General features: G+C 34.5%; 1 protein-coding gene across 3 annotated transcripts in view; it reads left to right on the top strand.

Moving 5' to 3' along the window:
• Positions 1 to 12,638, top strand: part of Chuk (component of inhibitor of nuclear factor kappa B kinase complex) — a 44,494-nt gene extending 31,856 nt beyond the window's left edge. The window contains exons 14-21 of one of the 3 annotated variants that reach the window (XM_026394765.2): positions 829 to 890; positions 1,806 to 1,915; positions 2,677 to 2,726; positions 7,285 to 7,381; positions 7,697 to 7,844; positions 8,387 to 8,500; positions 10,471 to 10,570; positions 11,272 to 12,638. In XM_026394765.2, coding sequence (XP_026250550.1) covers positions 829 to 890; positions 1,806 to 1,915; positions 2,677 to 2,726; positions 7,285 to 7,381; positions 7,697 to 7,844; positions 8,387 to 8,500; positions 10,471 to 10,539 — 650 coding nt within the window. In that variant the 3' untranslated portion in view covers positions 10,540 to 10,570; positions 11,272 to 12,638. Of the gene's footprint in view, positions 1 to 828; positions 891 to 1,805; positions 1,916 to 2,676; positions 2,727 to 7,284; positions 7,382 to 7,696; positions 7,845 to 8,386; positions 8,518 to 9,988; positions 10,193 to 10,470; positions 10,571 to 11,271 lie in introns of those variants that run through there. The other 2 variants (XM_026394763.2, XM_026394764.2) reach the window with 2 other exon arrangements.
• Positions 12,639 to 14,361: the final 1,723 nt, after the last annotated feature.

The following is a 14,361-nucleotide window of genomic DNA, read 5'->3' as shown; positions in this document are numbered from 1 at the left end:
TTTTTTTAGGGAGGGAGATGTACCAGGGATTAAACTCAGGGGCACATGACCACTGAGCCACATCCCCACTCTATTTTATATATTTATTTAGAGACAGGGTCTCACTGAGTTGCTTAGCCCCTTGCTTTTACTGAGACTGGCTTTGAACTCACAATCCTCCTGTCTCAGCTTCCCAAGCCATTGGAATTACAGGCGTGCACACCGCACCCGGCGTACTGTTTGATCTTTTAAAAACATATTCGTGTATTACTTCTAAATTTTTTTTAAAGAGAAAACATCTGTATTACTTTCTAGAACTTCTCACAACAAGATACCATAAACTGGATGCCTTTAAATAATAGAAATGTATTGTCTCATAGTTCTGGAGGCTTAAAGTCCAAAATCAATATGTTAGCAGAGCCATCATCTCTTTGACACCTGTAGTGAAGAATCCTTCCTTGTTTTATTCTAGCTTCCTCTGGTTTGCCAGCAAACCTTGATGTTCCTTGGCTTACAGTTGCAGCACTTTAATCTGTGCTTCTATTGTCCTTTGGCATTGTCCCCTTATGTATCCGTATTCTTGTATCTCTTTTAATAATTACACTGCTCATATTGGATTAAGGGCCCACCCTTCTCCAGAGCATTCAGCTGATTATATCTTTTATGACACTATTGCCAATAAGGTCACATTCTGAAGTATTAGATGTTATAACTTCAACATATTTTGGGGGAGAGGGGACACAAAATACATGACAGATCTTTGATGTTGATACAGCAAGGAAGCAGGCAGGCTAGTAATTAAAGCTATGGCTATTTCTGAGATAACCAATTTAGAATTTTTTTTTTAAGCTTCAGAAAAAATGCTAAAAGCATGGAAAGAAATGGAAGAAAAGGCCAATCACTATGCTGAGGTAAAAGCACTGAGCTGATTCTTTGAGCTTATTAATTCTTGATGTCTCCCTTAGAAATTGCCTTTGGGTTTGATATATAATTTTTTTAATATATTTGTCATTATTGAAATTCAGACAGATACCTAGTAGATGCTTTGTATATAGAGAGGAAGGTACTGTAATAGATAAAAACAAGGACTTTGGGCAAATTACTTGGTTTCATGAAGCTTCAGTTTCTATTATATTATACATATTAATTTTAATAGGATTATGAAGGTGGGAATTAATAATAAATGGCGGTTATCGCTATTATTTTTATGACTTGTTTAAACAGCTGCACATCCTGGTTTACCTGGGATAGTCCCAGTTTATACATGTTGTCTTCCTATAATTATCAATAGTAGTACCTTTCACTCTCAAAATTATACTGGTTTAGACAATAAATTTATATAGCCTGCCAAGGTATAGATCATTCTCCAGGTGGCAGATTCCTTCCTTATCTTGTATGTTTGTCCATGGTCCTAGCTTATTGCTGTCCTTAGGGTCACATTCTGGGGTCAGTAGATATTTCCTGGAGGATATGGGTGGGGTGGTTGATATCCTGAAGCTCAGTTGCAAGCATTACCGGTTGTTTTGGTAGCTACTTTTTTTGCCTTGTTAGTAACACATCTACCTTTTTTCTTCTTTAGAGGAATAAGAAAATGTTTGTAGTTTAATATTGTCAGGGGAGAAAAGAGAAGTATAGGAATAAGTATGTTCTTATGTGAAAGATTGTCAGAATCAAAGGATAAAAACATTTTAACAGAATTAGTGTTTTATATTATTTAGTTCTACTACTACCACAACAGACCATTCTCTATCCTTAAGATCTGAGTTTTGTTTTGTGTTATGTCATAGTAAATCCATTATTTTCTTCGTGTTTTCATCATATTTTAGGTTGGTGTCATTGGATACCTTGAGGATCAGATTATGTCTTTGCACACTGAAATCATGGAGCTACAGAAGAGCCCATATGGAAGACGTCAGGGAGACTTGATGGAATCTCTGTAAGGATGTACTTGTGTTTTGGACTTGATGTCTGTAACTTTTTGTGACATTGTTCTTTCTGCTTTTATCTGGAAGGTTTAGCCTCTGTATGGCTCTTTGCTATAGTTTTACTTCCTCTAAATGTATTGGCATCATGTAAAATGAAAAATATTTCTTAGTCACAGGATATTTTGGAAATAACTCTTTGGGTTGACCCTCTCTGACCTTTTTAATTGAAGCATCTTTTTCTTGTGTTAGAAATCTCCAAGTAGGGGTAAAAATGGGAGTTCATAACCCACTTGAATCAAATGTATGAAAGATGATATGTCATGAGTTATGTAATGTTTTGAACAACCAATAAAAAAAAAAAAGAAATCTCCAAGTATATCTAAATTACAAACTGTTTCCCTACTTACTATACTTCTGGCCATGCTATCGCTTACCTGCTTTAGTGAGTTAACTTCTGAAGTGTCTGGATTAGAACCCAGATAAATCTTTAATTGCAAGCCATAGGTTTTACAAATTTCACTGTTTCTGTTGAAAGGATGTTGTATTTGTGGTGGGAGATCAGAGCACATGTGAAGTATATTAAACTTCACATTTTAGGAACTTGTATTATTCTTGCTTATAACTCAGTGAAATGCTCTGTAATATTCATTGGTAATTTATATTTGCTTTAAATGGAATCATTCCGATCACCAGGAGTATTCATTTCAAATTATGGATTATTGAAGTCACTAAACTACTTTCACAGAGAAGCATGTTTTCTCTTTTTTTGTAGGGAACAACATGCAATTGATCTATACAAGCAGTTAAAGCACAGACCTGCAGGTAAGATAAGATACCTCTGTCATAGTACCTGATGGCATTTTAGGAACCTTCACTAGCCTAAGAAATTTGGGGAATTTTAAATTTTAAATTCCTAAATTTTAAATTTTTTAAAAAATATTTTTTGGTTATTGATGGACCTTTATTTTATTTATTTGTATGTGGTGTTTAGAATCAAACCCAGTGCCTCACACATGCAAGTACTCTTCCACTGAGCTACAACCCCAGCCCTAAATTTTAAATTTTTAAAAAGCTACAAAATTACTGTTGAGTATTACCATTGAGATAATGATGGTATAATAGCTTTAAATTTGCAATGATTTAAGAGATTAGAAAGGGAAAGTAATAAGGAAATTGAGGTAGAAAAGTTTTTTAAAAGGAAGTGAAAAGAAGGAATGGAAGAGAAAAAAAAGGAACTCAAAGAAGAGAAAGAGGAAGCAGAAATATCTGTGGAAAGATGTGAGTGGTGGGGGAGGGGCACTGATGCTTAAGATTAGAGAATTTGGAAAGAATTTGATGCAAATTCTTTTTAATGGTGAGAAAAAGCCCATGTGCTAGGCAAAAGTGATTTACCTTGAAAATGCTGCCTTCATCTGCATTGGTCATTGCTTGTATAATTGGCAAAACAATTCCTTTTGAACATCTGCTAAATATGGAGCATACTCTGCTGGAAAGAGCACAGGTTGGAAATCTGAAGGCTTGAATTCAAGATTGGGTACTTTACTGATCAAATTATCTCAGGCAAATCTTCCCATATCTCATTTTCTTTTTCTGTAAAATAGGGTTAAAACCTAGCTTTCCTAACTCAGTTAAGTGTGTTGTAGCAATGTATTTAAGAGGATGTTTGTAAAAATGCTTTGAAGACTGTAAGGTATTAAGCACATTACAAGATATTAAAAATTTGTTAGGAAAGGTGACAGAAGAAATAAAAAGTGAAATTTGTGCCCTAGAATGAAATGTTCTTAATTTCTAAAAAAAGTAGGTTTTATACATTAAAATTTGTGAACACATTACAACATATGCATGTGAAATTGTGTTTATTTATTTATTCCTTCTTTTAAAAAAAAACCTGGGGATTGAACCCAGGCATATTAAGACATGGGCATATAGCATTTAGCATGTTTAAGAAAATACAGTATCACTGGAGTGTAGACTTTCAGGAGGAGAAAGATACAGCTGAATCTTAAAGGATCTGGTATGTCATGGTAAAGAGTTTGGATTTCACCATGCTGAAAAAGAAAAAACCTAAAAAGTTTTAATCCAGAATGGCATGTTCAAATTAGCATTTTAGAAATGCTACTCCAGGTTATTGTCAATAATGGATTAAAGTATGGCTAGGCTAGTGACAGGAGCATAACTTATGAAATCATTAAGACAATATCATAGCTCAGAGCAGAGTGGATTATGAACTAAGGCAAAATTATGAATTTTTATAGTGAGGTAAAGTGTGGGAGAAAGGGCAAGGAGAGGGATTTAGGAGGTATAATTGGTAGTATTGGGTGACAGATTGAATATGGATGGCTGAGGTTGGGTTGGGAGTCATGGATGCCTCCCAAGATTCTGGTGAGAGTATCTGGTTACTTGATGGGACCAGGGAAATATAGGAAGGATAACAGACTAGATAGAAAAAACAACGTGAGTTCTTTTTTTTTTTTAACATATTGATATTAGGGACATTCAAATAGACATGTCTGAATAAAAATGTTAATGAAAATATTCAATTGCACATTATTGGTGACCTTGCAAAGTGTAACAGAAACCAGATTATATTAGATTGAGGAGGGACTGAGACAAGAAGAAATGGAGAAGTCTAGGCCAGAAGTTCTCAAAGTGTAACTCATGGACCCCTGAGGATCCTTGAAATTTTTCAGTCTATGAGGTCAAAATCATTTTTCATAATACTAGGATATTATTTTCCTTCTTTTTTTAAATATACTGACATTTCCCACTAAGGGTTCAAAAGCATTGTTGGGTAAGCTGGCTTGCATCTTAGTATGAATCAAGGCTGTAGGACAAGACTATGCTAATAGTCATATATATTTTTTTTTATTGTTGGTTGTTCAAAACATTACATAGTTCTTGATATATCATATTTCACACTTTGATTCAAGTGGGTTATGAACTCCCATTTTTACCCCATATACAGATTGCAAGTCATATTTTTTTAAAATCATGTATTCATAGGTTTTTAAAAATTTTTTGTAGTAAATGGACAGAATTCATTTATTTGTTTATTTTTATGTGGTGCTAAGGATCGAACCCAGTGCCTCACACATGATAGGCAGGCGCTCTGCTACTGAGCTACAGCCCCAACCCCTATTCATAATTTTTTTAAAAAGCCAATTTCATTTAAGAATGATGTAGCATTAAAAAATAAATTTTAGTTAAGTCTCAGCCCTTGAGTACATATCTTTTTTTTTTTTTTTTCCTTGGTACAGAGGATTGAACTCAGGGGCACTCGACCACTGAGCCACATCCGCAGCTCTATTGTATTTTATTAAGGTTAGAGTCTCACTGAAATTGCTTAGCACCTTGCTTTTGCTGAGGCTAGCTTGTTTGTGATCCCTTCCTGCCTCAGCCTCCTGAGCTGCTGGGATTACAGTTGTGCTCCACTGTGCCTGAATTAAGTACATATCTTCTTAATATATTATGTGATGAAAAAGGACATACTTATAATAAAGTGCTTCTGCTATATAGTGAAGTATGATGGTTCTCTTAAAACCACTTCACTAATTGTTTACATTAGGTGTCTTGCCTCTTCTTTCATGGAATACCATTTTTACTTGAAAGAATGACTGTCAGCCACACTGTGGTTAGTGGAAATAAAAAGTGAAGCATGTTTGTGGCTTTAAGGGAAAATACATTGTCATCAATGGTAGAATTCCACATTTCAAGCAAAAAATTAGAATTTTAGACACCTTTATCTAACAAATATAGTTTGTTCATTTCTCAGTACTTAAAGACTTTTAAGACTTAAGAAATCAGAAAGATTTGCAAGATTTGTAAAACAATGCCAGTTTACTCACTAAAATTTTGTTTTAGATTACTTTTAATAAAAATGTTAATAGAAATAGTTTATTTTTTTGTTTTTATTTTTGCAGTAGTGGGGATTGAACCTAGAGACACTGAGTTCAGTGTCCCTGAGGTACATACCTAGCCATATTATTTTTAATGTTGTGAAATAGGGTCTTGCTAAGTTTACCCAGGCTAAACTCAAAATCATAATCCTGCCTCAGCCTCCTGAGTTGCTGAGTCATGTGTCACCATACCTAGCAGATTTGTTTTAAGTGAAATTAATACATAAATACTTTAAAATTTGTTTTAATTTCTGAAAAACCCTTTGGGTTATTCAAATGTTGAGTTTATGAAATAGTCCTGAGACCAAAAAGTATGAGAATTGCTTATCTAGACTATTCTTTTCAGATGTTTGTCTGTTTAAGGAAAGAAAAGAGGTGAGGAACAAAAAGGAGATGCCTCAAGGGAGGTTAATTTTCAGTAGGAAGATTTAGCATATTTATATGCTTGGTAGTCAAAAAGCCTGTGTAAAGGAAGTACTGGAACAGATTTGGCTTGGGAGAATAGTGGGAGGGGCTAGCCTGATGCTACTGATATTAAGAGGAGGAATTGGTATAGATACAAATGCGTTTGTGGGAGTGTTAGAAGGTCAAGGTCTTACTGTCTTATCGCCTTCTATTCTGAAGTGAGAAATGAGGTTAATTTTAATTCAAGAAGTGATGACTATAAATTTGAGGACTGTGCTAAAGATTTTTAAAAGATGGTGTGTACAATGGAAGATGTCACTAATCCAGAATATATTAGGAATACAGAGCAAAAGTGAAAATATGTGAATAAGTAGTATTGGAAACAGAGTGTACAATAATAGTTTTTTGTTGATAGTAACTAGCTCAGATATAGTTATAGTAACTGACAGAGCAGATGATTGGACTGATCTAGGATTAGGATTTTACTGATGGAATAAGAAAATATAAAAATGTTGGAGATAGTAACTAGGGACTCAAGTGACAAGTTATGGTTGAAGATTCAAAATAAAACAAGTCTTAATTCTTTTTTCTTTAATCAGTAAATTTTTATGACTTTTAGTCTTCTGATCAATAAATCACACATATAATACACATACACACACACACACACACACTATACACAAACACATTTAACTTTTTCATATATAATTACCACTGAGTTCAAAGGTAGAGTACTTACCTTGCACATATGAGGCACTGTGTTCGATCCTCAGCACCACATAAAAATAAATAAAGATATTGTGTCCATCTTAAAAAAAAAAGGAACCTAGAACTAGGTAAAATTAATTAAAAATAAAGTAAAGGTTAGTTTCTTTAAAAAAAAATAATTACCACTAAGCTATATCCCTAGCCCTTGAATTTATTTGTAGATAATCTTAAAGCCTTTATCTAATTTTTAATTTAATAATGGAGGTATTTATTAGTTTCATATTTTTAGGAGTTTTTAAGGAATTTGTTATTTGGAGGCTGATATGTTTTATAAAAGAGAGATTATGCCCACTGACCAAAGTCTTTTATAGATCACTCCTACAGCGATAGCACAGAGATGGTGAAGATCATTGTGCATACTGTGCAGAGTCAGGACCGTGTTCTCAAGGAGCTCTTTGGTCATCTGAGGTAGAAAAATTGCTTTATTTCTTTTCTAAAAGCCAGTATAATTATACATATATATTGTTCTTTTCAGGTAATATGTTCTTTTTCAAGCACAATACCTTTCTTTGGCAACTATACTAAGCCATAGAAAATTCTGGCAATATATTAGATAACTTGACCACAGTTGCATATACTTATAAATACTATTTGTATGTGTTCCTTTGGAGCTCAGTCATTAAATGTGATGCTAATTATGGTTCATTTCTCCAACTGGGTGTGGTGTATGGTGTACCGTTTTGAGGGATGTGACAGTATCTGACACTGATTTAATCTCTCCAGCAAGTTGTTGGGCTGTAAGCAGAAGATTATTGATCTACTCCCCAAAGTGGAAGTGGCCCTCAGTAACATCAAAGAAGCTGACAATACTGTCATGTTTATGCAGGGAAAAAGGCAGAAAGAAATATGGCATCTCCTTAAAATTGCCTGTGTAAGTAATTATTAACGAATCATTTAATGTGACATTAAATTACGGTTATTCTCTACAAAAGGGATTTTTATCAGCATGAGCTGCGTCCTCTTGATGAAATGTACTTTGTATTGAATTGATGTTCATGTTCCTTGCCTAGTGTCTGACTAGCAACCAAGGTACAGGGCTTCTGTATTATCACTCTTCTTTGCAGTCCCTCTGTTTTTATAGTCCTCCTGGCCCTGGATCACTATGGTATTGCAAACCAACTTGAGGAGAGACTTGATGCACAAATTAATGAAACCAGCCTTTGTTCACCTGGGCTTTTCCCCCTCCAATTAAAGTGGTTTTAGAAGAGTAGACATTTGGTTTTAGTCAATGAAGAAAAGGGCCAAGAACATGATAGGTAGTAGGGGTGTATAAAGGTAGGAAAAGTTTTATTAAGAAATATTCTGGTTGTCATATAAGTAGTGATAGAAATGTAAAGTTGTATATGATAAGAAAAATTGTGTGAATCAGCAGAGGTGCTGCATATAATCTTGTTGATTTTAATCCCCTTTCAGACACAGAGTTCTGCACGGTCCCTTGTTGGATCCAGTCTAGAAGGTGCAGTAAACCCTCAGTCACCAGCATGGCTGCCAACTTTAGCAGAACGTGAACAGCCTCTGTCATGCGTGGTAACTCCTCAAGATGGGTGGGTTCACTTTGTAACAATAGATAGTTGTTTTTTAAGAGCAGTTGTAGGAATGAGGCAATAGAATATAGTGGTTAAGGAAATCGTCAATGCCTTCAGACCAGGTTTGAGTCTTGACTGTCCCTCTCTAATAATCTTGGGCAATTTACTTGGATTTTTTATTTTTTATTTTTTTTTAGCCTGTAAAATGAGAATGTCTTAGAATTGCTGTGAAAGTTTGACTGGACAATGTATATAAAATGCTGGGAAGTAAACATTTAGCAATTATTACTTATAATTATTTGCTCAATACAAGTTCTAAGACCTTTATGTTATTGGCTTATCAATTTCTTTTACCTAAACCTCATTCCTTCCTTAACCATTTTTCTCTACAAGAAATTTTGCATTTATGATTTTGGGGTCCTTGATTGCCCTTTTAATAAATTGTTGAGATCTATTTTACTTTATAACTTAATATTTCTAAAAATCAGACTTTTTTCAGTGCCTTAAATCAATTTTGCAAATAGGATCTCAAGTTTGAAGGCCTGTATTTTCTTTTATTAGTTCCTACTCTTCTACTAAAAGCTGAATGATTATTAATCTCTATTATTTTCTTATAAGATGTGTCATAATCAGAGCCAGTGGCTCTTTCTAACTTATGTATTGTCACTTTTCTCACAACTCATGGAGCTCTCTACAGCATTAGCATTTCCTGGAATCTCCTCTAATAATTAATTTTGCAGAAGTACAGCCATTGTTACATCACTGCTCAGGTGGTCATGCAGTTGCACACTTTGTACTCTTTTATGAGAGAAAAAGCACATAGCAGGAAGGCAAGCTGATATCTGGTATTTTATTTTTTTAAGGAAAGCAAATTCCAGATATATCTTGGGAACATTATAGATTTGGCCCAATGTATGTATGATACATCTACAAGTATAGTATAGGTTATAATTAATTGTATAGACTTTAGGAAACATTCTATTAGAGTTGAAGGAAGTAAATTTTATTACATTTTTAACCTTTTGCTTTCATTAAATAGGTTTGTTAGGGGATGCTAGTGTCACCTCTACAAGTAATTTCCAATAGGAGGTTGTGGTTGTTTGCAAAAGTGTACCTAATGGGCTTTTAAAATATATTTTCTGTAGAAATATATTATTAAAGGAAAACTTATTTTAGTTTTAACTACCAAGGATTAGGGGCCGTTAGCCTGTTTTTCCATACATTGATTAAGAGTTGAATCATCATTTAGTTCTAAGTTAATAGTGGCTATAATCCTGGCCTAGAACTGACTAAGGTAGAGGAGGGACTGAGGTTTGGTAAGAGGAAAGTGTGAAGGAGAAAATCTGAACCAGGGTCTCCATCAAATTGAAACTTCCAGGATACATCATGGTTCTAGGTAGCTCTCCTGTCCCACTGTTTTCTTCTGTGATTCTCTGTAATTTCCTTTTCATTTCTTCTGTGATTTCCTTTTCATTTCTATCATCTGTAGTTTGCAACCAGTTTTTCACCTTCCCTGATCTCTGCAGAAGAGATTGTACTTTTGAATCTTCTCTCCTACATTTGTGTTTGTGAAGTAAGCATGCTAGTGTTTTTGCTATTTGTAAAAGGAAACATTCCAGAAATAAATTTTGTCTGCACCACAAGGATCTTTCTCCCTGACACCCAGTTAGTATTTTGAGGGGAGAAAATTGTGTGTGTGTGCGCGCGCGCGTGCGTGCGTGCGTGCGCACCATTTATGTTTCAGAGGAAAGTATGATTGAAGTTATAGTGGACTTATTATTAAAGTTAGGCGCAGGCAGCAGAGACTCTGGCCCTAGATGGGAGGGAAGAAACTATAAAGAGTATAGGAGTCAGCTGCTTTGGGTGCTGGGCTACAGGAAGGGCAGTGATCTTCCTGACCTAGAAGAACAGAAAGTAGAATTCATATGCCCCTTTGCTGAATTTGAAATATTTTATTCTTTTATCCCACAGGGAGACTTTAGCACAAATGATAGAAGAAAATTTGAACTGTCTTGGCCATTTAAGCACTATTATTCGTGAAGTAAATAAGGAACAGGGCAGTAGTATGATGGTAAGTTTTGTGTGAATATGGGTGTGTATTTTAGGTATGCTGGATACAAAGGGTTTAAGTTTCTGTGCTAGCCTTATGTGGCATTCAGGATACATGTAGGGAATAGAAGCAGAGGGAAAAATATATGAGGAGTATCCTCAAACTCAAATCCCCATTTTTGTTACTCAGAGGTATACTTAGGATTATGTCATCAGTAAATATCAACAATTTTGGTCAAATTAAGCTTTCTTTGCAGTGTGATCACTGAAATAGAATGGTTCAGCAATCAATTTTCTCCAATAAGATGGGACTTGTACTATAATTCTAATATAGTCCCTGCTGCATATAAAATGAATTATGTTAAGATAGTTGTAGTTAATAAAAGTAACTAGATTAAGATTTGGTTACTATATTGATTCATTAAAACTTGAATAAATTACAATAAAATGTTTACTGAATTAACTTTTACAGCATTTAGTCTCAATATCAACTTTTTCATCAGAATGATTATTTGCCTCAAATTTTTATGAAAAGTCTTTAAAATATTTTTTAAGATAACCAAAAAATGAGGATAAGCTAAACTACAATTTGTAATTTCTGTGTTTTTGCTTTTTTAACCTTTGATTGTAAAATATTCAAACATACAAAAAACTTCAAGAACATCCATGCACTTATCACTTATACTCAACTTTTAATTTTAACTTTTTCATGCCTGGTTTTAGAATCTTGATTGGAGCTGGCTAACAGAATGACTTGCTACTTGTTTACTGTCCTCAAACCTATAGAAGTTGTTGCTGCACATGTTGGAAGTTGGTTTTTCCTCTATGAAACTATTCTTCACACACCAGTCAGTAGAAGCAATGACTGTGATCAAAAACTATCAAGATTTTACAAGCACACTATCCTGATTTTTGAATAAAGTAAACTTTCAAACAGGATTTTATTTTTTTAAAAAGTCACTGGACATATTTAGATGTTTGTTTTAGTACTATAGCTACTTTGGAGCATCATTGGAGCTTCTTCAAATCTGGTAAAACATTACTTGTTTAACTGACAATAGTACCTTCTAAAGTTTTAATTTTTAGGTATAAGGCCATAGTATTGTACATAGAACATGCATTTTAAGTAAAAGTGTATACCTATGTTTCTGTGGAAGAAACTGTTCACAAGTTACTTCTTGAATAATAAGCCTTACTTCCTTGTGTTGCACTCACTAAGTGCTCTTCCTGGCATAAGGAGTTGGCTCGATCCCATTTTTAATTTTACTACATATTTTAACAGTGTCCCCTTCTTACAGAAGGGATTGTGCATCTGTGCCTTTATACCAGTTGAATGATAAAATATGTTGTGTGCTATGTGTATATGTATTTAAGATGTACATTTAATAATATCAAAGACATACCTGTTAATTTATAATGTATTTGAAAATTTATGTGTTTTTTTTTTCATTTGTAAAAATGGGTTGTTTAAACAATCAAGTCTTGTCATACAAGTTTATAAAGGTCTACATTCCCTTATCTGAAATTGTAATTTCAAAAACCAAGAAGCTTTGAAAACAAGGTTTTCTTAAGTTTGGTGACAAAATTAATATGCTTTCAAATCTAATCTGAACTGTTATTGAATCTGTTTATCCCATTTAGTGTGAATATTCATGTATTTTGCTGCAGAAATATTAAGATTTTTGATTATTGGGGGAGTGGAATTATGTCACAGACTCTTGAGGGTTAATGTAGTATGTTATATGCACTGAATTCCTTTCTAAAGTCTGAAAATTTTATGATTCTGAAACATCTGGCCCCAATGCTTTCAGATAAAGGATGTGGATCTCTATCTTCTGTTAAATAATTTAGAAGGTATTATGTGTTTTTAAAAATGTGAAATGCTTTTATATTTTAGTTTTTCACTTTGTATATTAAATGATTTTTAAATTCCATTTTGAATTTCTACTCATTACAAGAACCAGGTTATAACATAACAGTTGAATATGGAATTTGGGAAAATATGAAGGTTCATGGAGTAAAATTGGAGCACAGAATTATGTGATAGGCTATCAAGTATGGTAAATATTGGGCAACTTCTTTAATATAGTGGTTTCTCTTTGTTTCTCTAAAGATAGTAATTCCATCCCTACCAGCTATTATAACAGATAGTCTCTATTGTTTCCCTAGTTCTAGAAGGTTTTAATAATAAACATTACTGAGTACCTGTTGCTCAGAAGATATTAGGCTAGATATTAAGATCAGAAACAACACAGGCATTTCAATAAAAATACTCACCTGGAAGTCTGAACATTGATGGCTATTGTTCAAGAATTTTTTTCAGCAATCATTCATTTTCTAAATATCGTTTTAATAATTGAGTAAAGATTTGCTACATGGTGGGGTCCATTTTGCTGATATGTGGATAGGGTCTTATCCAGACAGCTTGATCTACCTGGTTTGGACAGGTGCTATTAGTCAGAACAGACTGTTAAATAACTCCAAACTTGCGTGGACTACTTTGTTGTGTGGACTACTCTTTTGCCGGGTAATAACTTTTCAAAGTTGAATGAAAGTTGTGAACTCTAGTCTAAGCAATATTATGACAAATTGAGAGAAATGTATACACAAAACACAGGGGCTGGAGCAAATTGTTTTTCACTCATTTTGCTTTTTTGGAAGTTAAAGTAGCTAAGCTCTGTAAATACCATTTATCTAGAAGCAGACAAGATCCCAGACATTTCTAGGTAATAAAATCAAATGAATGGCACAGGTCAGTGTATTTATCAAAAGGAGTAGCTACAATAATCTCATTCTATTTACCTTTTCTCACTTCCACTGCTAATAACTACTGTTATAACTTTGGACCTGTAGTTTCCTAATCCCATAAGGTCCCAGCCTCCAGTTTGTCTCCACTTTCAGCCATTTTGCAGATTCATTGGCTCTAAAATATTGTGTCCCTCTATTTCCCTGCCCAAGAGATTAGGAGTTTCAACTCTAGTCTATCTTGTGCAGATGTGGCCACGCCAGGCTACTGTCCTCTCAAGGCTTACACCAACTTATTCAAATATGATGTCCTTATTTATTTCCCTTGTATTCATCCACCTCACTAAAACCCTTACCCTGTCCTTTCCCCCTTTTTATTTTTGGTAATATATGTACATGGTGCAGAATTCTTGAAGAACAGAAGAATATGCAGGGGGGAGAAAGTATTTCTGTTGGTTAGCCAACCAGTCCCCCTATCAGTAGGACAATACATTCTATTCTTTCTAGATCTTGTCCTAGACTAGCCTACTAAACCACACCTTCCTATCATAAAAGATGTTAAGGAAACTCAGTCACTTCTTTTTGGTCTCCCTGGAGGACAGGTCCCCAAGCACCGCAAATGCTTTGCCCATTTTATTCCTATTTTCTCTATGGCCTTCATAAAACCCTAGTCAGCATTCTAGCACATAAAAAATACTCAAACAATAACTTGGCGAGTGAATGATGCAGTTCGATCGGAATAGCTTCTTCGTCTGAACTTAAATAGGACTTTCTTTGAAACAAGCAGGTTACTCCTGAAATGCAGAATCTGAGCCAAAACCACGTGCTTTCCCCACACAGTAGAAGTGGCCACATACCACAAAGGACATTAAAAAGGAACAGCTCGGCACTCAAAGTGAGGAAGTAGGTTTTCTGCAAAAGAACAAACGAACTGAGAAGTCTCCTATTCGAGTGGCCCTTTCCATTCTTCTTCCTCCCTGCTATCTAGACTACTAATTTATCTTCTAGAGCAGCTGATTAGTACACGGAAAAGAACCTGACGCTCCTTCGCAGGCATTGCGCAGCCTA

This window comes from Urocitellus parryii, chromosome 5 (assembly GCF_045843805.1).
Source record: "Urocitellus parryii isolate mUroPar1 chromosome 5, mUroPar1.hap1, whole genome shotgun sequence".
NCBI lineage: Eukaryota > Metazoa > Chordata > Mammalia > Rodentia > Sciuridae > Urocitellus > Urocitellus parryii.
This window is presented reverse-complemented; position numbering and strand designations above follow the sequence as displayed.